The sequence below is a fragment of the Grampus griseus genome (genome assembly GCF_964374135.1).
Source record: "Grampus griseus genome assembly, chromosome: 5".
In the NCBI taxonomy this organism is placed as follows: domain Eukaryota; kingdom Metazoa; phylum Chordata; class Mammalia; order Artiodactyla; family Delphinidae; genus Grampus; species Grampus griseus.
In genome coordinates this window covers 63,233,434-63,259,106 of record NC_138998.1, presented here as the reverse complement: position 1 = coordinate 63,259,106, position 25,673 = coordinate 63,233,434, and the positions used below count along the sequence as shown (strand labels likewise).

General features: G+C 40.2%; 2 protein-coding genes across 5 annotated transcripts in view; one reads left to right on the top strand and one right to left on the bottom strand.

The window, feature by feature from the left end:
- Positions 1-851: 851 nt before the first annotated feature.
- On the bottom strand, positions 852-16,045 carry DNAJB11 (DnaJ heat shock protein family (Hsp40) member B11). The gene is made up of 10 exons (XM_082654685.1): positions 15,792-16,045; positions 12,995-13,151; positions 9,126-9,223; positions 7,222-7,354; positions 5,259-5,401; positions 4,350-4,432; positions 3,614-3,671; positions 2,368-2,479; positions 1,758-1,917; positions 852-1,301 (listed from the first exon to the last, which is right to left on the bottom strand). The coding sequence occupies exons 1-10, from the start codon at positions 15,857-15,859 to the stop codon at positions 1,237-1,239; spliced, it is 1,077 nt and encodes a 358-aa protein (XP_082510811.1). The 5' UTR covers positions 15,860-16,045; the 3' UTR covers positions 852-1,236.
- A 4,706-nt stretch (positions 16,046-20,751) lies between these two features.
- Positions 20,752-25,673, top strand: part of TBCCD1 (TBCC domain containing 1) — a 22,743-nt gene continuing 17,821 nt past the window's right edge. For 3 of the 4 annotated variants that reach the window (XM_082654149.1, XM_082654148.1, XM_082654150.1), the window contains exons 1-2: positions 20,772-20,835; positions 23,342-23,720. In XM_082654149.1, coding sequence (XP_082510275.1) covers positions 20,807-20,835; positions 23,342-23,720 — 408 coding nt within the window. In that variant the 5' untranslated portion in view covers positions 20,772-20,806. Of the gene's footprint in view, positions 20,836-23,341; positions 23,721-25,673 lie in introns of all 4 variants that reach the window. The other variant, XM_082654151.1, reaches the window with a different exon arrangement.

The following is a 25,673-nucleotide window of genomic DNA, read 5'->3' as shown; positions in this document are numbered from 1 at the left end:
GCAGGAGGATTCTTAACCAGTGTCACCAGGGAAGTCCTGGTGTGCTTGTTCTTAACTGTTCTAAATGGATGAAATTTCCTCCCCACCGCCTTTCCCCTAATTTTTATAAAACAGGGCAAAATAAATGAAAAGGCAATAGCAGCATTGGCTGCTGTATGGCCAAAGGTGGGAATGTTGCTGGAACCAAACTGATGGCTAGAAGGCAGCTCCACAAACACTCTGCAACAGCAGTTGTTCAACAACATTGAAACATTCACTAGCTAAAGTAACATAAAGAATGTAATTTGACTGTATAATGTAGAAAAGGGAAGGAGGTTACAAAGTCAAATATATTGACGTCACATACCACCTGAATTAGGTTCCACTGGGAGAAGCAAATACAACATGCAACTCTACTGCTTCAAATTCATTTTCTAGGGCCGACAATAATCCTAGTTCCTAACACAAGCCGAAGACTTTTCAAACATGAGGTTAACTGAGATTGGATACATGAAAAGTGCTTTCTAAACAGTAAAGTTTCCATGTCAGATTTGATTATTCCCAAATTAAATGAGAGGGAATATACTTTCTCAAGGACAATTAGGTGGTTGTGTGACCTTGTTTCACCTACTCCAATCTCTAATTTTCTTCAGGCTTCTTTCTAGAAAGTGCCATGTGTGTTTAACTGGGTACAGGGACTGGATCTTCATCACTCTTCCACAGGTTTGTGCATTCATCTTGCTTGATGGGAGGAAAACCCAGCTAGCTCACAGGCCCCAAGGAGGGAAGCGAGGCTGATCAAGGAAAAATGACCAAAATGGAGATGGAAGAGACAACAGGGTAACTACACCAACAAGAAACAGGAGTCAAGAAAAAATTAACAACAAAATTGTATTTAAAAACAGACTTCTCCAGTTGGCATTTCGAATGAAATAGCTAACAATTAACTCCAACCCTTTATACTGTGTCTTTTGCTCCTGGAGTCCTCTTGCAGCTTTAATTCTTGAAACTCAGGCGGCAGCACCAGACATAAATCCCCAAAGGGAGAGGTATTATTAAACCTTTTGCTGGTCATTTTTTTCTCAACACGAATGGACAAATTCTTAAGCCCTCTTATTCATTTCATGACGATCATTAGAAGAAAAAAAAATTAAACCAAACTTGCATATTGAAAATGAAAATAAAAACAAAAAACCCTGCAGATAATAAATATCGCTGATTCACTTATTTTAAAACAAAGTCCAATTTTATTCGCTCTTAATATCCTTGCAGTCCATTGTATACCTTCTGCATTGACCCTTGATTCAGCAGCTGTTTGATACCTGAGGAAAGAACAAACAAATGACTCCGTTAACAAAAAAGTGACTTCCCCAGAGTTTGAAGAGCATGTGTCATGGGGAGGCTCACAAAAGGCCTTATGACAACCAGGGATCTGAATTAAACAAGTAACTACCAATGTCTAACTTTATCGCATGTGGATACCCATACATGCACGTCCAAGGTGAGCCCCTGTCTTTGTGTCTCAGGCACACATACCACACATACATCCCACAAAATCCGATGAGGCAATTGAAATGGACAGAAAGCTCTTTGGCTGTCTTCCATTCCTTCTTCTTTGTCCTCTTTCCAGTTTTGACCTCTCTCACCTTTTCCTTTTTACTTAGGACCCACTGACTGGGCCCTCTTCTCAATCAGTCATTGCAGACTTCACCCCTAAGCCTCTAATCCTTCTAATGTAGACCTCATCTTTCCTTGAACAGTAAACATTATACCCTCACCTTCTCTTGCTTCCTCTGATAACTGTTCTTTTGGAAAATCCACATCAAAAGTGATTATCAAAGAGCCCTTGATGTTGTTGTTGTCAAAGTTGGGGAGCCCTTCCCCTTTCTTCCATAGCTTGGCTCCTGGTCTGGTGATCTTATCCCGGGAAATATGTACCTGGAAAGCAAAGGGGATGGACTGGAGCAGGACTGGTACTCTCGAAGCACAACACACAGCTTCCAGTGAGTACTGGCGCCCAGAGCCCATGTCATGGCTCAGAGCAGCAGGATGAAGGGGCAGGGGAAACATCATTAGGACAGTGTGAGCCAAAGAAAGAGAAGGTTTTCAAAAAGAAAAAGAAAAACGAAACACGTAAAAAAGTAAGGCTTTTACCAACGGAGACTGTAAGGACGAGACTGCCAAAGGCTGTGCAATCACCTGAGTAGCTGAGGGGTCTGTGGCGTTGTTACTGCTACACGTTCAGCAGCAGAGTGAGGAAAGATGACAGGACAAAGCCTGAGCACTTAGTTCCCGTGGCTCCAAATGACTGAAGTGGCTGAAGTAACCTCAACAGCAGCCATGTGAAGGCTTTAAAAGGACAGGAAGTGGGAGAACTGGTTTGCTTACCTTGTGACCATCCAAGTGAGCAATATCCATATCGAAGCCCACCAGAGACTCCACGAGGGAGACTGTCACGTTTGTGTACAAGTCATCTCCTCGCCTTTCAAATATTGGGTGCCTAGAACAGAACAAGGTAAAGATCATTAACTTCCAAAGTCTCTCTTTGGGAAGAGTTCAAAAAGTTTTTAGAAAAATCATGGAAAAGGATGAATGCCACTCTTTCAAGAAATAGGCATTTATTAGACACTCCTTCGTGTATAGTATTAATCAAGACTGTAAAGTAGCCTAAGATTTATTAAACCCTAATCTTAAGGAGCTTACAATCAGCAGAAGTCAAAGCACGTAATTAAAATACAAGTAACTAGATTATGGAAAAGAGAGAAGGACAACTTCTGGCTGTGGGACTGGGGGAGAAGGGCATCAGGGACGGGTCCTGGGGGGCTTCTAGAGTTGGGCTTGTAAGGCCCGATCAGCTCTGAAGCTGCAAATAAGGTGGGCGCAGGGGAGGGTGGGGATAGGGCAAGAGGGAATTCTGGCAAAGATAAGGACTTGAGAAGGTACCAGGTTTATTCAGGGAATAGTACATGTGCCAGTTTCTCTGGGAAGTGATGGGAAAGACAAGGTAGGTGAGAAAGGTTGGGGAAAGATCACCGAGATTAAAGAGTGCTATGAGGGAAAAAAGTCCTTGGCACTGGGGGCCCATTTCTCCATATTTGGGTGGGAACCTTGTTTCAATGAATCCTTAGAAACAGAGGTATCACTGGTTTCCAAAGTGGTAACAAGAGACAAGTGATAAACAAGAAAGCCTGAGTCCCAGGTAAAATTCTTATGTAAGTAGAACTGAACGTTGAAGAGAAGCCAACCAGAGAAGCTGCCCAGCAGCTGCAGATCATGTCACAGAAGCTCCTTTCTATGGAAAAGTCTCCCATTCTTGTATGGGGCCGTATTTCCTCAGTTAAAATCTCTGGTCTCCTTGTCTGCCTCTCTTTCACAGCTCCTTACTCATAATATCGATGCTTTCCTCCCAACATCTTTTGGACTTGGAAGTCCTGAGTAAATAAATAAATGGACTCAATCCTAGGCTCCTACCCCAAATTTTCAGTATGGCTGTAGAGTTACATATTTAGGGTATTAAGGGCATGAAACAGAGGAAAAAGTCTGGAAGAGCCCTGGTGGCTACCCATATTTCTTTAACCTGACTCCTCTGAAAAGCAAGGGCTAAAGAGAAGGCCTCTAAACTGAGATTACTTACTTGACAACTTTGATTCGGAACCGTAAGTCTCCTGGCTCTCCATCCACATGAGGCTCACCTTGTCAGAAGAGAAGAGATTACAGCACACTGTAAGCCACGCAAGTTGAACGCTGCAAATCTATTTAGCAGTTGAGAGAATTTTCTAAAGCCACTACCTTAGGCTTTGACTGTCAAGCCTATCTGTGAGAGCAGCATGTCTGTGTCTACCTGGTTATGTCAAGTCTCAGATTATTAGTGAGGATCACCTGGGACTCAGACACAGCAATAAATAACTTGACCTACTTCCTAAACAAGGAATGATTCACTGGTCTCCTGAATCTGATGTTTTAAAGCTATTTTTCTTCTAGAGATTTAAATTTAACCCCTAAGTGAGGTCTGAGAGCATCTTATTAATGCCAACTAGAGTTACATAACTTCTTTCATTGCTGAGTTAAAATTAATCCATTAAGTTCTGAACATTTAAACTTTGACCTAACTTAGGCTACTTGACAGTAACTTTTGGCCATGATAGTCAAAGGATAAACAGTAATGCTACTGCTTAAGTGGACCAGCCAGGATGCTTAAGGATGGTCATAAAAAGGCTTTCTGTGTCCTAAAACTGACTGAAGTGTGTTGGAAATGATATATGCATTTACTAGGTGGCCACGAGGTATGGGGTGACGTGGGGGTGGGAGGTGTTCATAAGCAGGCGAGAGCATAAAGTTACAATAATAAAACATCAATATCAATATTTCACCTTCTCCAATAAAGGGGTACTCCATGCCATCTCTCACCCCAGGTTCAATTTCCACCTCCAGTGTTCGTTCTTCATTCACTAGTCTGAGACAAAGAGCATTTAAAAGAAAAAAAAAAAAAGAAGAAAATATAAACCAAACCCCAGATACAGATAATAAAGTTTTATCTACTCAATCAGACCTTTTCTCTTGGAAGACTATCCTGTATCCCTAAATGACAAAACCACCTGATATCCATTTACACCTTCCACCTGCCAAAAGCCAGGGCAAAGTTACTATATATCACATAACCATGCGACTGCTGACTCCAAAAAAGCCTGCAGTAGACTGATTGCCTTGAAGTGGGTGATCAGTAACAGAGAAAACTACTCGCACTTACATAAACGTGCACCTGAAAGGACAGCATCATGTTTATCAGAAAATCTAACAGAAGAGTTTATCCTATTTGATTTTTTTCACTGATCCCACAAATAACTGAGCTAGTTTTAATATATACAATTGAAGGTTCAATTAAACAGTTGTATTTATAACATAAATCAGCAAATAGTACTTCTCTAATCTGAAATGTTAGCTGTACACATAAGATTGCTCTAAGTATTCCAAGTAGGAAAAAGGAAACATTCCAAGTAGGAAAACGGAAAAATATCAACATTTTTTTTAAGTATATTCAGAAATAAAGGGCACTGCTTATTAGTTCATAAACATAAAAGGAGATATTCTTAATAGGTACTTTCAGAAAAAATTAAACTGTACATTTCTTTGCTCTATCCTCTGGCAGAACATGAGGGAGAGAGAGAAGGATGGGGGACAGGGAGGGAAAAAAAATCTAGGTATGGACCATTGGCATTTTATTAGACAAATGAGATGATTAAAGTGTCCCTTGGCAGAGCAAAGAAGGTGCTTGCACTCACTTGACATTTGGGCACTCGTCGCAGACCACCTCCTGGGTCATCTGGAAGCGGCCGGGGCCCAGCTGGGTGGTCCGCATCTCCTGCCTGCAGTTGCACTTCCGTTTGCCAGGGGCCTGCCTTGCCACGGGTTTGTTTCTAACCACCTAGCAAGTACACACACAGGATCAGCTTCTCTCTTGTGTCCCACAGCCTTTGGTTTCCTCACCAGATCGGGACTCTGCGCACCTGCCGGGGTTGGCACTTCCCCTTCTCTCCCAAGCCATCCCTCAGGGAGACCCACAGCTGAGAGAAGTCTTGGAGGAGTTACAGGTCAGCTCCCACATAGGAGTTGAGCAAATGGATCTTTAACTGACTCAAATTCTAAAGTTGGAGAAGAGAGAGGAGGGTAAGAAAGAAGAGAACTGAAAGATAGTATGTGTGGAATCACCTTTTCTAAGCTATGACACAATACTACTGAGTTAAAGTAGTGCACAGAATTACTATCTCTTGAGAAATCTGAGCTGTGTAAAGCGTAAGCCCTGAAGAACAACCACAGCCTTCAAAAGCTGGTTTGTGGCTCCCACCCCACGATTAGTCATGATTAACCTCATGAAAACACTTCCTTGTTTCAGGCAACTCAATCTGGCAGTGTTTTCCAGTGCTGTCTCGATTCAGATACTCTAACCCGTAAGAAAAGACACAACGATCATCTCCTTGTAGCTGACTGCAAGTAAACATTCTGATCCCTCTAAATCACTAGAAGCTAAAATATATGAAGAAATGTACTCTTGATTTTGCCTGTTTAGTCAAACACCTACTAATCACAGGGCACATGCTCATGCAGTGAGACGACATGAATGCCTGGAGAAAAATCCCTCAAAGCCTACGAACATATGAAAGCCCAGGTCAACGGAATAAATAACAATAACAATAATTAGAGCCAACACTTTATAGCACTTAGTATGTGCCAAGCAAGGCCCTAATCACATATATTTATGAACTCATTTAATCCTCACAGCAGCTTTATGAGGTAGATGCTGCTATTATCTCCATTTTACAGAGGAAAGAATGAAAGCACAGAAAGGCTCAGTAATACGACCAAGGTCACATAACCAATGTATGGTAGAGCCAGGATTCTAAACCAGGCAGTCTAGCTCCAAACTCTGTGCTTTTAATCACTATGCTCTCTCAAGGTAATTTTTTCTTAAAAAGAACTTACCATGGGGGCATTTAAATAGCAAGGTCATATACATCCTTTACAATAATTAGATTAAAAAGGAATTTGTTTAGGAGCATGCTAACTGCAAAGAGTGATGCACATTATGTATTAGCAATGATGACAGACAACAGGTCTGCAAGGGAACATGGGAAATTAATATTTTTACCTGGATATATGTACAAGACTTCCTAAAAGCACAGCTTGGAATTGAAAAAACGTGGAGGTAACCTACATGCCTATTGATGCAACGTGGTCACAATGAAATTCTCTTCAGCAGAATTATAGCTATAAGCAAGAACATGGATGAATTCTGACAATATTAAGAGTGAGTAAAAAAGGCCAGTCTCAGAAGATAATGTATAGTATGATATCATTTTTACAAAGTCAAAAACAGTGAAAGTAAACAATATATTATTCAGGTATTCCTATATACGTAATAAAACAAACAAACACGAGTGGCAAGAGAACAATAAAGACAAAACTCAGGATATTAGACAGTTACGTGGGAAAGGAGGCAAGTGAATGGAATAGGGAAGTAGCATGTAGGTAGATATATCTCCTGGTATTGTTTTATTTAGTTCTTGGGCTGAGTGATGAGTTCATGAAATAATAACAGCATATCATGAACGAAGAATTATGATTAATTCAATTCTATACACCTCCCCACCCCCTAAAAGACAGAGAAGGTACGTAGAAACCTCTTGTTTTTAGTCATAAGAACACATTCTGGGAGTCAATATGAATAGCTGTATAGTTTGGACTTACTTCTACAAAATTTCCTGCATATACTTCTTCCAAAGTGACTTCTAGATCTACAATAATATCACTTCCTCTTGGAATATTTCTGTCTTGCTGACGAGGGGTTCCTCCAAACATGAAACCAAAATCTCCAAAGAAGCTGTTGGTAAGTGTAAAATCATCGTGAAAAGATATCAGAGTTCACCTCTTACAATTTTAGTTTTCTTCACATTGATAAAATATTGTGTCCCACCAGTGAGCAAAACTGAAAGACATTTTAATACATTGGAGTCATACATCATACACAATTTTTAATTTATATAATGTCAACTATATTGCCCCTACTACAAAAAAATTTACTTTTTAATATTGTCCAGACACACAGTACAGTGTATACAGTATGCCAATGAATTCTTAATCAATGAAAAAATAATCTCTCTCAATACTGACAAATATCAGGATATAATGGAGACAGAGAGAAAGGGTATAGTCTATATAAATTCATGTATTGCCAAACCTAATGGTAATTTTGGACATTTGTAGTGTTCACCTTTACATGCTTTTTTAGAAACTAACTTTGCTGAAACAAGCCACTGCTTTGTACAAGAATCTTGGAAACATAATTAAACTAAAAAAGCATCAGCCTTAGTAAAACTCTGGATCTTACAGAAAAGGAAATTCTGGTCTCATAAGACGAAAATTAATTTGTTAAGTAACAGAAGCGTCACTTTGAGATTACTATAAACAGTGACCTTCAATTGCATAGGAGTTCTACTCTTGATGTTAAGTTTTGGTTATTAAGAGCCTCAGATGTTAGCATAGTGATGACAAATATACAACAACCCCAACCCCTCCAAAAAACAAAACCAAAACCCAATCTTGGTGAATGGATTCCCTGCATCTTAAATAAAAGCAGAGAGGGAGGATTTTGGTGGGGAAGGAGCAAGGGCAGAGCCTTTTTTCTTTCTGGCATCCCTGGGTATCACTTCTAACTGCTAAGGGGTTCAAACAGGACACTTCCCTGGTAGGCCAAAGCAGCCAAATCAATCCTGGGGAAGAGAAAGATTTCCTAATAATATTACTCACACATCGTCCTAAGTCCTGAAAATCTACTGTCACCCCCAAACACTAAATGAGGGAAGCTGTTGTAGCAACAGTGATTCTTACTTCTTTTGGGGAAGCGTTCACAAATCTGAAGAAATCTGAGAATCTAAAGAAAATTCTCTTTGAGAATCTGAAGAGAATCTGAAGAAAGCAATGCATCCTATCCCCATAGAAATGCATATTCAAACATCTTTTTATTTATAACTTGACTTGAAACCCCAGATCAAGATCTCCTATTCATGCATCATCAGGACATATGAAAATTCAAATGCTCAACAAAGAGGGGCTCAAAGAGCGGGAAGGAAAGATGTTTATTATTCCAGCCTCTCAGCACTCCCAGAAAGCTGGGCCCAGCAAGGGATGAAGAGCCTCTAACCCAACTCCTTCCAACAATGCTGATTATCATAACCATCCCTCTCTGGTGGATGGGATGAAGAGTCAGTTTGGGGTATGAGAGTAGGAATTTCTCTCTCCGCTTGTAAGAATCACCTTTGCTCATTAAGTGGTTTGCAGATTCTAAGACAGCAGGGAGATACAATGAACTGGTTTCCAACATATATCCCCCCCAACACAGTCAGAGTTGATTTAATTGATATGGTTGGCTAGATGGACATCCCTTTTAGTGCCACCTGTCTTTTCTGGAGCTTTGTGAAAATAGAGGAGTATATTCCCACAGAAAGGATGATGAATGACCTCTTGGTCAAGGATCAGTTGAGTTGTACTCTTCATCGAAAGCTTCTGAACAAGGGAGCAAGGATAATTCTTTAATAATCACTAAGTGATCCATTCTCAGACACTAATACCCTGCAGATAGATAAATTACTTACTGTGAAAAAATGTCTCCATGGGAGCTCTGATGCCCATCTTTTAATCCTTCTTCACCGTAAGTATCATATTGTTTCCGTTTCTCACTATCTGACAGAACCTGGGGGCAAAAGCCAGTGGAAGAAAAGATTATGAGTTGGTAATATTCAGGTAAGGTGAATTCACATTTATGTTTTTGTTTTTTTAAACTCTGATACTGTGTGTAAAATTTTAGTGGAATTCAGTTTTCATTATGTATGGTATTAAGGCATGTTTATAAAGTTATTTTCTTTATCAGACTAAATTCTTTGATCAGTGCTCATTTTGTAACTTTCCACAATGCTCCATTCATGTTTTTAATTTAAATTTATCAAAACTCACCTAGCCACATAAATATCATGCTGGAGATTAGCGACATGGCTATGAATGTGAGGGCAGTAACAGGAAGAGGTGAGATGAATTCCTCAGGTTTACTTCCCCCGTAGTTTGACTCCAGTGTTTAGGCTGTTAACCACTATGTTATATTCTCTCTCTAAACTATAAACTAGGACATGACTATGACAGACTGTCATTAGTCACAGAAGCAGTAAACTAGGACAGCCGTCAAGTTTGCTCAGCCCTACACATCTATACCATAACCCCTGCACCCCACTACCACACACACATTAAAAGACTGGTAAGTCAAGGGACTCCAATGACAGGTCTCCAGAAAGCTCTACACTGCAATATTTTCATATTCCCTTTTCATTCTTTTGATTCATGTAGAAATCCATTTGTGGAAGAATGCTGTCTGCCACACACAGCTCATAACCTCCTGAGTTTGAACTGCAAAGAGTGAAAAGGGACACTGCTCTATGAAGGACGCTCAAGCTCAATTTCACAACTTGAAAAGACTTTCTGAAGTTTTAATGGTTTTAGCAAACTACATACTCAGTCACAGGTATATGCTTTCTCATTGGGACCATTCCATATATAGAACTAAAGAATGTAAAACAAAATAAGCTTCAATGTTCTTCAAAATTTGCCCTCCCAAAAAAAAAGCTTCCCATTTACTTAGAGCATTCTGAAATATATGCACACATATAACTTTGAAAATTGAATAACTTTATGTTATTTGATATTCTTAAATGTCTATTTAGATAGCAGACTGAAGGAGAAAGTTATTTCAAACCCATACTTGTGTTGGCTCAGGAAACGTGAGGTTGGAAGTAGATGGGGCTTGTTGACTCAGCAAAAGAAAGGGAAGATCTAACTGGCGTATGTAAATAGGACACACTTTTGGCTCAGGGCCTGAATGATGTGTAAGGTGCCACAGCAAAAATCTACTAACATTTAAGATACATTTAGAAGGATAAAAAGAAATTCAGTGTACAAGAGAGTGAGCATTCTTAAAAGCAAAGACAAATGGGTTAGTCTAGAAGGGACCAGAGTACTCAACTAAAGCCACTGTGATAGACCAGGTGAGAAAAAAATAGTTTGGTAAATATCCTAAAAAAATAGCCACTTTGGGGAAGTAGAAACGGGCAGAGTTAACTTTAAAAACAAACAAAACAAAACAAAACTCATTATTATGTGATCTGGATTTCCAATATTTTCACTTTCAAGTCTACTTCTCTGTTCCTGTCTTGGCAAAGAAATGAACCCCACATTTGGGTCCATAAGAAACACCATTTCAAAACCCCAAAACAAAGACTATTTTTTTAAGTCAGCTTCTTTTTGGACATAGGAGGCTTCTGTAATAACTACCCCCAAATTACTCTTAAAGTTATCTATTACCGTTCACTTACTCCTCACTTTTCTTCTGTCTAAGGAATGCAACTTTATTCCATAGTCTTGGAAACTTTTATTATTAAAAGAAAAAAAGGAGTTTCTTAGTTGATTGGCCAACCAACCAGAGTCTCAACTAATTAAAATGCCAGTAGTAATCCCAGCTCAGTAGAGAAGACAGATTTGTATTCACAAAAGACTCTTCAACTTTACTGGGATTCTGATTTGTGAACACTAATTTATCTAAGGACCAAAGGCAGGCAATCAAGTGAATGATACAAAGAAAAAAGAAAATTTGAACTAGTGACCAGAAAGGTTCTTAAGAGTTAAACTGCAATATCATGAATGATCTATGTATAGCCTTGCCTAGGTCATGGCTAAAGAACATGGTAGAGTTTTTAAAGAGCACGGTAAATTCTTAGCAACAGCTTCCCCAGAAAATATTTTTGATTATTGGGTTCCTAGCAAGCAATGGGAATACTCATGGGAAACACAGTGTGAAATATGGAATCCATATTATCAACGAGAAAGAAAATGTTACATACAGTAATTTAGGAGGGTCCACCAACCCTCTCAAGTTTATTTGTGGGCCCGAGGTTAGGAACTTTGGTCCTACAGGTGTTGAGAGAAGAAAGGGAAACCCCATTAGTTCTAGGTTTCACCTGGGTATATAAGTCACTGTTTTGGTTCATTCACTTCTTTAACCTAGGAGGCCTTGGGATCCCTTCCTTCTGGGTTTTTTCCACTAAAATATTTTTCAGATTTGTTTTCAGTCTTCTCACTATACAGGGATTTAATTTGAATTCAGAAGTTGTAGCTCTCTGACTTTTGGAGTCAAATTATTTTTTTCTGTGCCCTTTTAGAAAATGTGAATAAATGGTGACTAGAATTGATAACACTGTACTGTATAACTGAAATTTGCTAAGAAAGCAGAGCTTAAATGTTCTCACCAAAACAATAAATATATGAGGTGATGGATTAACTAGATGGGTGAAATCCTTTCACAATGTATATGTGTACCAAGTAATCACAATATATACTCTAAATATCTTACAATTTTATTTGTCAATTATATCTCAATAAAGCTGAAAAGAAAAAGTATAACCACAGAATAATAGTATTCTATTTCTAGGGGAAAGGTGAATTGCAACACACACAAAACAGCTAACTCCTAAATTAATACATATGAAAGATTATCAGTGACTTATTTGTAAAATTTTTTCACCACCGTGTTGAAAGGTTCTGTGTATAATGGTTTTTCAAATAGTAAAAAGATTATTAAGCATTCAGTAAATATTCCTCTGTGTTGTTAAAAAATTTTTTAAAAATAGTAATAAGAATATGCCCAGCTCTACTATATCTCAAGGTGTCCTAATGAAGATTAAATGAGATGATACACATGAAAGTATTTTGACCTCTAGATTACAGGTTGCAAATTCAAACTACAGCTGTGTTTTCTTTGATTTGCACGAAAAAGAAAATTTAAAATTGAATCAGTTACCAACATTTTACAACCAGGAGAATTTACCAAAAAATCAGGATTTCCACTCCTCTTGAAAAATTAAATGATCTGGCCACGGTGTGCAAACACAGTGTTTGCATCTGTATATGGCAAAAACTGGCTGGTGTTGAATAACAGCTGTTCCCTTGAAATGGGGCAAGAAGTCTTCAGCTTGTCACAGTCCTCTTCAATCGCTACTGATTCCTAACATGGAGGTAGAATATCCACTCTCCTGTTTTATCTTATACCTGCCCTGAATGTTATCTGCCTGATCCACATGGGCACATGTGGATTTGCAATCCTCATTTAGATTTTATTTCTGTTTCTGGCTCCAACTCTCAAACGGATTGATTGATCATCAGTCTACGTATTAACCTACTGATCCTATTTTCTTTCATTCGTCTTTTTCAACATTACTCTCCTTAATAAGACAAATACTGAAATGAAAAGGGCAGGAAGTAGCACCTACTAACATTAATGTACAATATAGCATCAACTGCTACTTTTATCTATTGTCAATTTTTTTTAAAAAAGTGACTTGAAAAATGGGAGTGTTACTCAGCATTACATGGCTTTTTCTGTATCTGTAGGTTTTATTCACACTTTATCCTTTTCCTGACTCACCTCATAAGCAGCACCCAGATCCTGGAATTTCTCCTGCGCTCGAGGATCATCAGGATTCCGGTCAGGATGAAGCTGCAGGGCTAGTTTCCTGTAGGCCTTTTTAATATCCTTTATAGAGGCACTGCGAGGCACCCCTAAGATCTTATAGAAATCTCGCCTGAGGGTGGGGGAAAGGGAGAAGATATTTCATTGAAGAGTTGATACATTACATTTTTAAAAGTGAAATTTTTTCCTTTACATTTAGGTTTGTGTCTGAGCAAAGAGGTAGGAAAATGAAGGTACCCACGTGACACACGAAAAAGAATGACTAAAAAGAGAACACACCAGAATTTGTAATGAGTCTCATATTGAAGTAATCACAATGAGAGGCTATGTACTTTTTGAACAATACTAGAATTATTCAAAATATCTCTGGCATTCTTCTCTTAGAACTACCTTTAGTCAAGAAAGTCATTTTCTTATTTCATGGTCACACATCATTTTCAACCAAGAACTGTATACTCAAATTGACTCTCTTTTTTCTCCCCTATTATTGACTTCAAATGACTTTTGACTGCTTCCAAAGGTCAATCTCAAAGGATGAATTTCTTTGTTCAAAAAGATTATGTCACAGAAATGTTCTAACAGTAGCACTCTTGGAATGTTAAAGATGAAGTGACTGAAGTTAACTTCAGAGGTTAACACAGAGGTTAAGTCAAAGCCCAAATAAAAAGCTTGAAGAGAGAGTAACACCCATTTGAATGGATGAGTTGTGGAGTTTTTTGCTGAGAGAGAAAATTTCAATTTTGCAGTCATTACTAGTGGTTATACTAGTTTGTCTAGGTCAAGTCTTAATTAGAGACAGCTGCTGGAACCCATATGCAGGTGCCTATAAGTCCCAGCAGCTGCAAATATGTACATGGCATGAGCTAGGAGATAAAGTGGAGATCCACTGACCTCCTTGCCAGGAACTATGTTGGAACCAAATTAATTGTAAAGGGAATCTTTGCAGGAAGGGCCAATGGGAAGACAGAATAAGACTAACAAACTTTTAGGGCAGGGACCATAGCCAGCCCATAGAAGACACCAATAAATATTCGTTGAATGAAATGAATAAATAAGCATGCTCACAAAAGTCTATTCATTTTGCCAGAGTCAGCAGAAATTACTCTGAAAATGCATTCTCTCAACCAAAGGGATGGGAAAGTTGTTCACAGGGAGATGATGTAGTAATGATGGTAATTTTAAAATGCAGTGGGGAAAAATGCATTGGGGTATCAAGATCCACGTAATATATGACAGAACTTTTTAAAAAAATGTATTTCATAAGCTCTTAGTCACACTTCAGGAAAATCATTTAATCATTTTATGTATAAATTTTAAAAACTATCACTGACAAGGGGTTCCATGAGGATTATTTAGGTGCTTTATCGCCACACCCCAAAAATCTGCAAAAACTTGACATCTCTTGAGACAAGAACTAAATAAATCAAAAGTTTCACTAATGTTAATGACAAAAGAGCTAGCTATATAAAAAATGAGGCTTAGGATATACTTAATATAAAAATGGTTAAGTAACAGCTGAGAAAAATACAGGGAAAAGATGGCTGGCATAACTCAGCATCAACATGACGGTTCCCAAGAGAATCCTTTAGGAAAAACTGAAGTTTATAGCTACAGTACTAACAGTATTTATCCTGACATCTTGTTTAAACAACTTAAGGTACCCATTCCTTTAAGTGCAAAAAGTACTAACAAAAAACATGTTAAAAAACCCAATAAAGCATTACCTAGGAGAAGTTAATTTTTTCAGAAATTTAATATGTTTCAGAAGAAAAAAACCCAACAAAGTTGAAGCATATATGCACAGGGAAAAAACTTTTAAGAGAATAACAAGTACTTAAAGTTTAAAGCTCTGCTAGGTAGTGCTTTCTACATTCAGAGCAACCTATAAATTTGTCAAAAGCTAAGACTTTACTATTCCCCACATTCTAAAATATGAACCTGGCATATCATACCCTGTGGTCAGCAGGCCTATACGATAGTGGATCTTATTAAAGGCCGGAGAATCTCAAGAGTTCAGGTGGTCCTACTTCCTTCAAACAGGTGGCACATTATCATCCTCATGTCACAGATGAGAATTGAAATGTTCCTTCAAGGTCACATAATTTGTAAGTGGGGTGGGGGTGGGGGGGTGGTCTAGAATCCCAGTTTACTACCTATTGGTGTAGTAGTGGAAATGTTTTTTTCCCCGCTCGTAATACCATTCAGCTTCCTAAGAATGCTCCATGGAGAGACAGTGAGGCATGATGACAACTCAAGCTCATCATCTCAAGAAGCTGAGAAGTACAAGGGCTCTCCCAAGGGTCTGCCTTGCTCCCTCAATCCAACTTCCTTCAATCCCAGCATGGCCTCCCTAACCTGTCCTCCCCACTTCCTCACTTGGCCTGGCATCATAACCCACCCACTTAATGTCCGCCCAATGGCTTGTTGCAGGCTCAACACTGCATCGTCCTCTTCTCCAGTTCAGCAGCCCCCTCACACCACGTTGCTTTTGGCACTGCATCCAACCCTCACTTCTCTAGGCAAATCTAGCTCTAGGTCTTCTGGGTCTAAGCCCCTCTCACCCATATCACCCTCTGCTCTCCTCTCCACCCCACAAGCCTGGCCCACGCTACCCATTCCTCCGCTCCACCGCCTCACCATAGCAACGCCCCTCTCCACTCCCCAAGTCTGACAATGCCCCCTCCTCCCTCAAGCCCCCTCCCCAGCCAAGACTGACTTAAGGGCCCCGTGCCCGCGGATGCCAGTTCCTCACCCGGCGATCACGGCCCCGATGAGGTACAGCAGCAACAGGCAGAAGGTGCCCAGGTTCTGCGGGGCCATGGTCTCTCTGTGCGGGCCCCTGACCCCCGCACTCTTCACAGCCTCGGCCGCCGCCGCCGCGTCGGCTCGCCAGCCCACCCGGCCCTGAGAGGCCGCCTCACGCCGGAGTCTCCGACTTAGTCGGGAGCGACAGCTAGCTTGCCCCCCTCCTCTACCAGTCCACTTCCCGGGAGTCCCGAGTCCCGGCGAGAGAAGCACCCAGCGGGCCAGAGCCAATCGCTGCTCGGGACATCACACGCGGCCGGCGCCTCACAGCCAATCAGCGCAGTACACTTCACCTCCGAGGCGGTGAGGCCGGCCAGTTAGGCTTCGGAACTACAGCCGCAGCTCCCGGCCAATTAGAAGGGGAAACGTCAGAGAATCGTGCCGCCGCAGGAATCCGCTCAGCCCCGGCACCTGCGAGTCGCAGAAAATTACGTAAAGATTGGTGGTGGGGAAGGGTTCCAAAAGCCGGCATCGCGGTACACAAAGTTTCCCTCCGCCCGCCTCCTTGGACTCTCCACCAATCACGGGGCTCCTCCTCCAGCACTGACCAATTGCGGGAGGGCGGTTTTATCTTGGTTACGAGTCTCGGAATTTCATTCACCTAGAGCTAGGCGCTGTACGCCGGAGAGGAAGGACGCGGGCGAAATGGGCGGGGACAATGACTCCACGCCAACAGTACGGCTGATGCACAGCTTAGATCATATTTTATCTTCTAACAAACCTAGGAGAAAATTGTCTCGGTTTCGCAAAGAAGAGGCTGATGAGGAGTGGCCCTGGAAGCAGACTTAGGTTCGGATTCAGCTTCCACCACTTCCTAGCGGTGAGAACATGCTCCCTCCCCGCTCCCAGCCTGACACTAAGCTGCTTTATCTACAAACCTGAGGCAAAGCATTTACTGGTAGTGTTGTGAACTTTTAGTAGGAGAAAATCTGTAAACCGTCTGGCACATAGTGAGCACGCAAAGAACAATAAATATTACAGTTAAGAAGAGAGCGGATCCCCCCCCCATTTTTGCTCATTTCAGTAATTGCACCACCTAGTTGTTCACTACAAAACTTTAGGTGTCTTCCTTGATTCTCTCCTGTATCCCCTATCCAAATCTTTACCTTTAAACCATATATTGAATCTGTCCACTATTCTACATCTCCACTACCTCTCTGGGCTAAGTCACAACATCTCCCACCTGGCAAGGGCTTCCTAATTGGTCTCCCTGCCTCCACTCGTAATATCTTAGTATCTTTTTTTCACCCCGTCCCTTCCCCCTGCCATGATTTTTTACAAACATGTCAGATCATATAATTTGTCTGCTTAAAAGCCTCGAATGGCTTTTCAATGCACTTGCAATAAGATCCCAAGTCTTTATATTTATACTAGCTTATAGAAACATTATTTCTCAATAAAGCTGGGGATAAAGAACAAAAATCTTATATGATCTGTACCCTCACCTAGTATACTCCTTACCACGTTCCAATAAAAGTGGTTTCTTTTCTCTTTTCTGAATACGCCAAGCTCATTCCTGCCTAGGGCATTTGTTCTAGCTGTTCTCTGCCTGAAACGCTCTTTCCTCAGATCCTAACATGGGTGACTCCTTTTTAAACTCAGATAACAGCTTAAATTCACCACCTCATAGCGGACTTCCCTGACCAACCAATCTAAATTAGCCCCTACTGAGTCTCTATTCTTACAGTGTGCTATTTTATTATTTCCGTCCCTGCCCCCCACACTCAAACACATTGGAATGCCACTTTCATGAAAGCATGAATCTGTACTGTTTTGTTCACAGCTGTCTAGAACAGCAACCTAGAACAGAGCTTGTGACAGAGACAAAGTTGCTTTGACTGTGATCTTCGTGTGCTGGCTTCTTATTCTTCAGGCCTCAGCTCAGATTCAGCACTCACCCCTTTCCCCAAATTTCATAACACTTACTAACAACTGAAATTATTCTATTTTATTTTCCTAATGTATTATCTATTCTCCCTATTAAAATATACACTCCAAGAAAGCAAGAACCTTATCTGTTTTGTTCACTGCTGTAATCCTAGTGCGTAGCACTGTGCCAGACAGAGTGCAGAGGTAAGAGGTAGACCAGGTTACTGCTTTCAGGAAGATGCCTACTAGGGGAGAGAGGCCACATAAAAGAGGAACTAAATTGCATTTTATGGTCTTATTTACCTTTGTATCTCCCATACCTAGAGAGGCCATAAACGAACTAAGAAAGCAGGAAATGACCTTTCCTTTAACATCAGGAACAAGACAAGGATGTCCACTCTCACCACTATTATTCAACATTGTTTTGGAAGTCCTAGCCACGGCAATCAGAGAAAAAAAAGAAATAAAAGGAATACAAATTGGAAAAGAAGAAGTAAAACTGTCACTGTTTGCAGATGACATGATACTATACATACAGAATCCTAAAGATGCCACCAGAAAACTACTAGAGCTAATCAATGAATTTGGAAAAGTTGCAGGATACAACATTAATGCACAGAAATCTCTTGCATTCCTATACACTAATAATGAAAAATCTGAAAGAGAAATTAAGGAAACACTCCCATTTACCATTGCAACAAAAAGAATAAAATACCTAGGAATAAACCTACCTAGGGAGACAAAAGACCTGTATGCAGAAAACTATAAGACACTGATGAAAGAAATTAAAGATGATACCAACAGATGGAGAGATATACCATGTTCTTGGATTGGAAGAATCAATATTGTGAAAATGACTATACAACCTAAAGCAATCTATAGATTCAATGCAATCCCTATCAAACTACCAATGGCATTTTTTATGTAACTAGAACAAAAAAATCTTAAAATTTGTATGGAGACACAAAAGATCCTGAATAGCCAAAGCAGTCTTGAGGGAAAAAAACGGAGCTGGAGGAATCAGACTCCTTGACTTCAGACTATACTACAAAGCTAAAGTAATCAAGACAATATGGTATTGGCACAAAAACAGAAACATAGATCAATGGAACAAGATAGAAAGACCAGAGATAAACCCACGCACCTATGGCCAACTAATCTATGACAAAGAGGCAAGGACATACAATGGAGAAAAGACAGTCTCTTCAATAAGTGGTGCTGGGAAAACTGGACAGCTACATGTAAAAGAATGAAATTAGAACACTCCCTAACACCATACACAAAAATAAACTCAAAATGGTTTAGAGACCTAAATGTAAGACCAGACACTATAAAACTCTTAGAGGAAAACATAGGAAGAACACTCTTTGACATAAATCACAGCAAGATCTTTTTTGATCCACCTCCTAGAGTAATGGAAATAAAAACAAAAATAAACAAATGGAACCTAATGAAACTTAAAAGCTTTTGCACAGCAAAGGAAACCATAAACAAGACGAAAAGACAACCCTCAGAATGGGAGAAAACATTTGCAAACGAATCAACGGACAAAGGATTAATCTCCAAAATATATAAACAGCTCATGCAGCTCAATATTAAAAAAACAAACAACCCAATCCAAAAATAGGCAGAAGACCTAAATAGACATCTCTCCAGAGAAGACATACAGATGGCTAAGAAGCACATGAAAAGCTGCTCAACATCACTAATTATTAGAGAAATGCAAATCAAAACTACCACGAGGTATCACCTCACACCAGTTAGAATGGGCATCATCAGAAAATGTACAAACAACAAATGCTGGAGAGGGTGTGGAGAAAAGGGAACCCTCTTGCCGTGTTGGTGGGAATGTAAATTGATACAGCCACTATGGAGAACAGTATGGAGGTTCCTTAAAAAACTAAAAATAGAACTACCATACGATCCAGCAATCCCATTACTGGGCATATACCCAGAGAAAACCATAATTCAAAAAGACACATGCACCCCAATGTTCATTGCAGCACTATTTACAATAGCCAGGTCATGGAAGTAACCTAAATGCCCATCAACAGACAAATGGATAAAGAAGATGTGATACATATATACAATGGAATATCACTCAGCCATAAAAAGGAACGAAATTGGGTCATTTGTTGAGACGTGGATAGATCTAGAGACTGTCATACAGAGTGAAGTCAGAAAGAGAAAAACAAATATCGTATATTAACGCATATATGTAGAATCTAGAAAAATGGTACAGGTGAACCAGTTTGCAGGGCAGAAATTGAGACACAGATGTAGAGAACAAACGTATGGACATCAAGGGGGTAAAGCCGCGGGGGTGGTGGTGGTGGTGGTGTGATGAATTGGAAGATTGGGATTGACATGTATACACTGATGTGTATAAAACTGATGACTAATAAGAACCTGCTGTATAAAAAAATAAATTAAATTTTAAAAAAAGCAGGAAATGACCAAAAATCATAATATGGAGTTTTAGAGGAAGGAGTTACGTTCCTATGATGGGTGAAATCCAAAAAAGCTTCCTGAAGGCGGTAATATGTAGGAAAAGCTAACAGTTAAGGAGCTAACCCTGGTGGCTCTCGCTTCAGACATCCTGGGGTTTGTGTTTTAGCTCGGTCTCTGTGTTACTTTCACCTCTCTAAGCCCTCATCAGTAAAACAAACGTACTTAACTTAGAGGGCTCTTAGGAAGACTGAGATAAGATACGTAAAGGTGCTTTAATCGGTGCCCAGCCCACAGTAAGCATTCTATAAATGTAAACTGTCATTATCATTATTGTTACTGATCAAAGCGTGCTGACCTTACCAGCAGCTAGTGGCTGACCACAGCTCTGTGGAGCAATGGAAAACTTCCTAATACCCTGAGTAGAAAGGCGCGACACCACAAAGCGGCCGGATCTGGCTCCACGTTCCAGCATCAAGGACTCTCAGCTTCAGCCAACTGTTTCCCAAATCGCGGAAGAAGTACCGGGCCGCTCTAGCAACGTTTTCGTCCAGCTCTCGGTGGTGCGAGGCCTCGCGCTTGCGCAGTGGGTGGGCGGCGGGCTCTGGCCGGTCTGGCGGGCGAGGCGCGGCTGCGCGCTGGGAGATGCGGCCAGTTGGCCCCTACCTTCGCAGGTAACCGCGCGCGGGCCGGTGCCAGGGAAGGAGGGAGGAACCCATCACGCCTCGGGCTCGGGCTGGGGAGGCCGCCTTCGCGCTCGCCAGGTCTTGGGTCCTTTACGGACCCTGTCAGCTGGGGCTTCTCGGTTCCTGAAGTGAGATTGGGGCGCGCTCGGACGGCCCACTCAGAGCCGCATCCTGGACCGCGTCCTACCCCAGAGAGCGGACGAGGTGGCGGCGAAGCCTCGGTAGGACCGCCTTGGGCCTCACGCCGATCTCCCTGCTTGAATAAGCCGGATCCCAGCGCATCCCAGGGGAGCTCTTGAAGAGGGAAGGAGCCCCAGTTTATGTTTACGAATTTAGCCCTCTCTAGCCCTCTCTAGTTTCGTGGTTAGAATAGAGGGTTCATCCCCAGGTTCTGGCTTTTGATTGCTAACTTCAGGGACAGGGGTCAGTACCTCACAGAGCAGCCTATTTTCATTTTGGAGCGGACTAAGATCTTCCTCACAGAACTTTCATCGTCTGGTGTTACTCAGAGGGACGTTAAGCCATTCCCAATTTGGAAGACAGCTGCCATCTACCCTCTCACACCCTTCTTTTGGGTTTATGCTTCCATGACCTTACACCTGGTCCTTAGGTGGCCTTCCATTTAAGGCCAGTCATTCTGGTCATTCTCTTCTGGATTCACTCCTATTTTCCAGAGTCTCCCAAAACTGGGTTCCTAAAATACATTTGTAAGTAACACGGTTCTCAAGTCAGACAGACTTGAATTCTAATCCAGGGCTCTGCCAACTCAAGTATGTGACTTTGGGTAAGTCCCTTAACTTTTCTAAGCCTCAGTTTTCTCATCTGAAAATGGGGATAATCATATGTATCTCCAGGTGGTTGTGCGGATGAAAGGTGAAGAACATGAAATACTTAGAATGCTACCTGGCACATAGTAAGCACTCAATTGATGTCAATTACTTTTTGAACAGAGAATTCCCAAAAGCACAATTTTCTTAAAGTCAAATGCAAAACATAATAATAGCAATAAAACATTTTGATATAATCAAATTGATGGAACAATTTGATATAATCATTTTGGAAAGCAATGGTAATATATGTCAGGAGCTTCAGAAATCTCAGTTACTTCATTTCACAAATGCACATCTGAAAATTTTCTCTGGGAATTAATCATAATGCAGAAAATATGCAGAAAGATGGTAATTATAGCATTATTTATAAAAGTGAAAACATTTAAACATTTTCTAGTGGAAAATTTTAACATACACAAAAGTAGAATAAGTAAGTGAACCCCCATGTATTCATCATCTAGCTTCAACAATGATAAATAGTTTGCCTATCTTGTTTTTGTGAAAAAGTTTAAACCTACGAAATGTCTGAAAATAGAACAGTTGAATAAACTGGGGTACATTTATTTAGAGTGCTATTAAGCTTTTAAAATAAGACAGAATTGTATTATAAAATAATACAGACTATATAGTATTATCACAACTATGACAATTCAAAAACTAATATCTAACTTGTGTAGAAAAAAAAACAAGGAAGTACAGTAAAATATTAACTAGTTTCCCTTTGGTGGTGGGACTGTGGATGATTTCCTCCCCTTCTATTTTTAGATATTTAACAAATATTTCCTAAAAATCATGTATTGTTGTTATAACAATGAACAAACAAAATCTAAAAATATTGCATCTGAACTAAGGACAGTAGAATATGCCAGAGCAGGTTCACTGTTATAGAGACTAAAGATGCTTTGACTTTCCTTGATCTATTTTTGCAGCCTACGTTTACCTGAGCATTCTTTTTCTTTTTTTTCTTTTTTTTTTTGCGGTACGCGGGCCTCTCACTGTTGTGGCCTCTCCCGTTGCGGAGCACAGGCTCCGGACGCGCAGGCTCAGCGGCCATGGCTCATGGGCCCAGCCGCTCCGCGGCATGTGGGATCTTCCCGGACCGGGGCACGGACCCGTGTCCCCTGCATCGGCAGGCGGACTCTCAACCACTGCGCCACCAGGGAAGCCCTACCTGAGCATTTTTGTCTGCCACCCTGTGCTAGTGCTTCATATTGAGTTCATATGGTCAGCTAACACGTCCAGATCTTTAATCAGGCATCCTCTATGTGTAAGTGATTGGACTTTGAAATTTTATTCCCCTTATTTTGACTAGTGTTTCCCCTCAGGATAGAGCAAGATTTCTGGTGATAGGATGGCTCTTTCCCATTTCTTCTTTTCTTCGTCCTGAGCAGGCATCTATCTCATACCTCATGCATTTACACACTTCCTTGAACAACCACTTTGAACAACTCAAGTGAGATAGTTTTATTACAATATTTTTCTTGCTCAAATAGATTATAATGAGATCTGACCAAAAATCTATTCTGCTTTTGTTTGATGAACTAGATCCACTTTTTAAATTGACATAGTACATTTAAAAACAGTTAAGGGAGGGGTCACCTTACAAGAAACTGTGTAAATGCGTTTTATTTCAAATTAGCTTGTGAAGAAACTTTGTTTCCTAGGTATGCAAAGAAGCCTTTTCACACAGATGTCCTTAGAGATAATATGGATGAGTCCGGAGTTCTCCTCTGGGTGAAAGCAGAACCCTTTATAGTGGGCGCCTTGCAGGTCCCCCCTCCATCCAAGTTCAGTCTTCACTATCTCAGGAAGATATCCACCTATGTGCGAACCCGGGCCACAGAGGGAGGTTACCCACGCCTGTCCTGGTCTACATGGAGGCACATTGCATGTGGAAAGCTGCAGTTGGCTAAGGATCTGGCCTGGCTTTACTTTGAAATATTTGATAGTCTTGCAGTGAAGACACCGAAGGAGCGCCTGGAATGGTCTGAGATTCTGTCCAACTGCATGTCTGAGGATGAAGTCGAAAAGCAAAGAAATCAGGTATGGATTTATGTGTACATGTATGTGTGTTTAATTACTTTGGGAAATAAACTATTTAAAATTTTTGTACTAGCTGTACAGTGTGCAGTTTAAGGTTTTAATGACCATGTGATGCCAAAGCACCATTTAAGTTTTAGCAGTTCCAGTTTGACAATACTTAGTGAGTTAGTCCTTACTTAGCAATCCTTATTCACTTATTTTTAAAGCAGTAATGTTATAGAAACCCTGTAATTGGAAGAGAGAAATATTTTCATTGACATTAAAACTACTGAGATACATGAGTGCTTATGAACTGCTGACATGTTACGGTCCGAGCACCTGACTCTTTTTAAGTGAGCGTCTGCTATATGCTGAGATTCAAAGATGATTAGAACAGCAGCTCTGGCCTCATGGAGCTCATAGACTAGTAGGTGAAGCTGGTGTGTAAAAAAGTGCTATTTAATAGACATTTCTCCAAAGGAGACATACAGATGGCTAACAGGCACATGAAAAGATGCTCAACATCACTAATTATTAGAGAAGTGCAAATCAAAACCACACTGAACTCTACTCAGTACTCTGTAATGACCTATATGGGAAAAGAATCTAAAAAAGAGTGGGTATATGTATATGTATAACTGATTCACTCTGTTGTACAGCAGAAACTAACACAACAGTGTAAATCAACTATGCTCCAATAAAAAAGAAACCCACATTGAGGTATTACCTCACACTGTTCAGAATGGCTATCATCAAAAAGTCTACAAATAATAAATGCTGGAGAGGGTGTAGAGAAGAGGTTACCCTCCTACACTGCTGGTGGGAATGTAAATTGGTGCAGCCACTATGGAAAAAAGTATGGAGGTTCCTTAAAAAACTAAAAGTAAAGCTACCATATGATCCTGCAATCCTACTCCTGGGCATATATCCAAAGAAAATTCTAATTTGAAAAGATGCATGCACCCCAATGTTCACAGCAGCATGTTTACAATAACCAAGGCATGGAAGCAACCTGAGTGTCCATTAATAGATGAATGGATAAAGAAGATGTGATATATTTTGATATATATATATATATATGTGTGTGTGTGTGTGTGTGTATAATGGAATATTACTCAGCCATAAAAAAAGAATGAAATAATGCCATTTGCAGCAACACGGATGGACCTAGAGGTTATCATACTAAGTGAAGTAAGACAGAGAAAGACAAATATTATATGATATCACTTATATGTGGATCTAAAAAATAGTACAAGTGAACTTATTTACAAAACCGAAACAGACTCACAGACATAGAAAACAAACTTGTGGTTACCAAAGGGGAAGAGGGGGAGTGATAATTTAGGAGTATGGGGTTAACAGATGCAAACTACCATATATAAAATAGATAAGCAACAAGGATCTGCTGTATAGCACAGGGAACTATATTCAATATCTTGTAATACACTATAATGGAAAAGAATCAAAAAAAGAATATAAATATATAACATATATATATATGTATAACCAAATCACTTTGCTGTACACCTGAAGCTAACACAATATTGTAAATCAACTATACTTTAGTTTAAAAAGTGCTATGTAATAGTATGGAATGTGCAATAAAAGTATGCATAAAGTACAGAAATAGAATAGAGAAGACAATGATTAATTCTGGTGATGAGGAAAGACGTCACAGAGAAAGTATATTATTCAGGGTAGGCTATTACAGTAACAGGTAATCCCAGCATTTTAGTGGCTTGGTGCAATAACAGTTTATTTCTTATTCATGTGGCAGTCCAATATAGGGCATCTGGTTGGATGAGTCTCTAGGCTGCTGTCATCTAAGCAGTGACTGAGGGATCTAGGCATCTTCTGTCTTTTGGAGCCACTATTATACTAGGTTAAAAACAAACAAAAATGAAATTTCAGTGGCTTACAGTAACTAAGGTTTATTTCTTGCTTATTTTACATTTAGGCTGCACCTTAGCTATG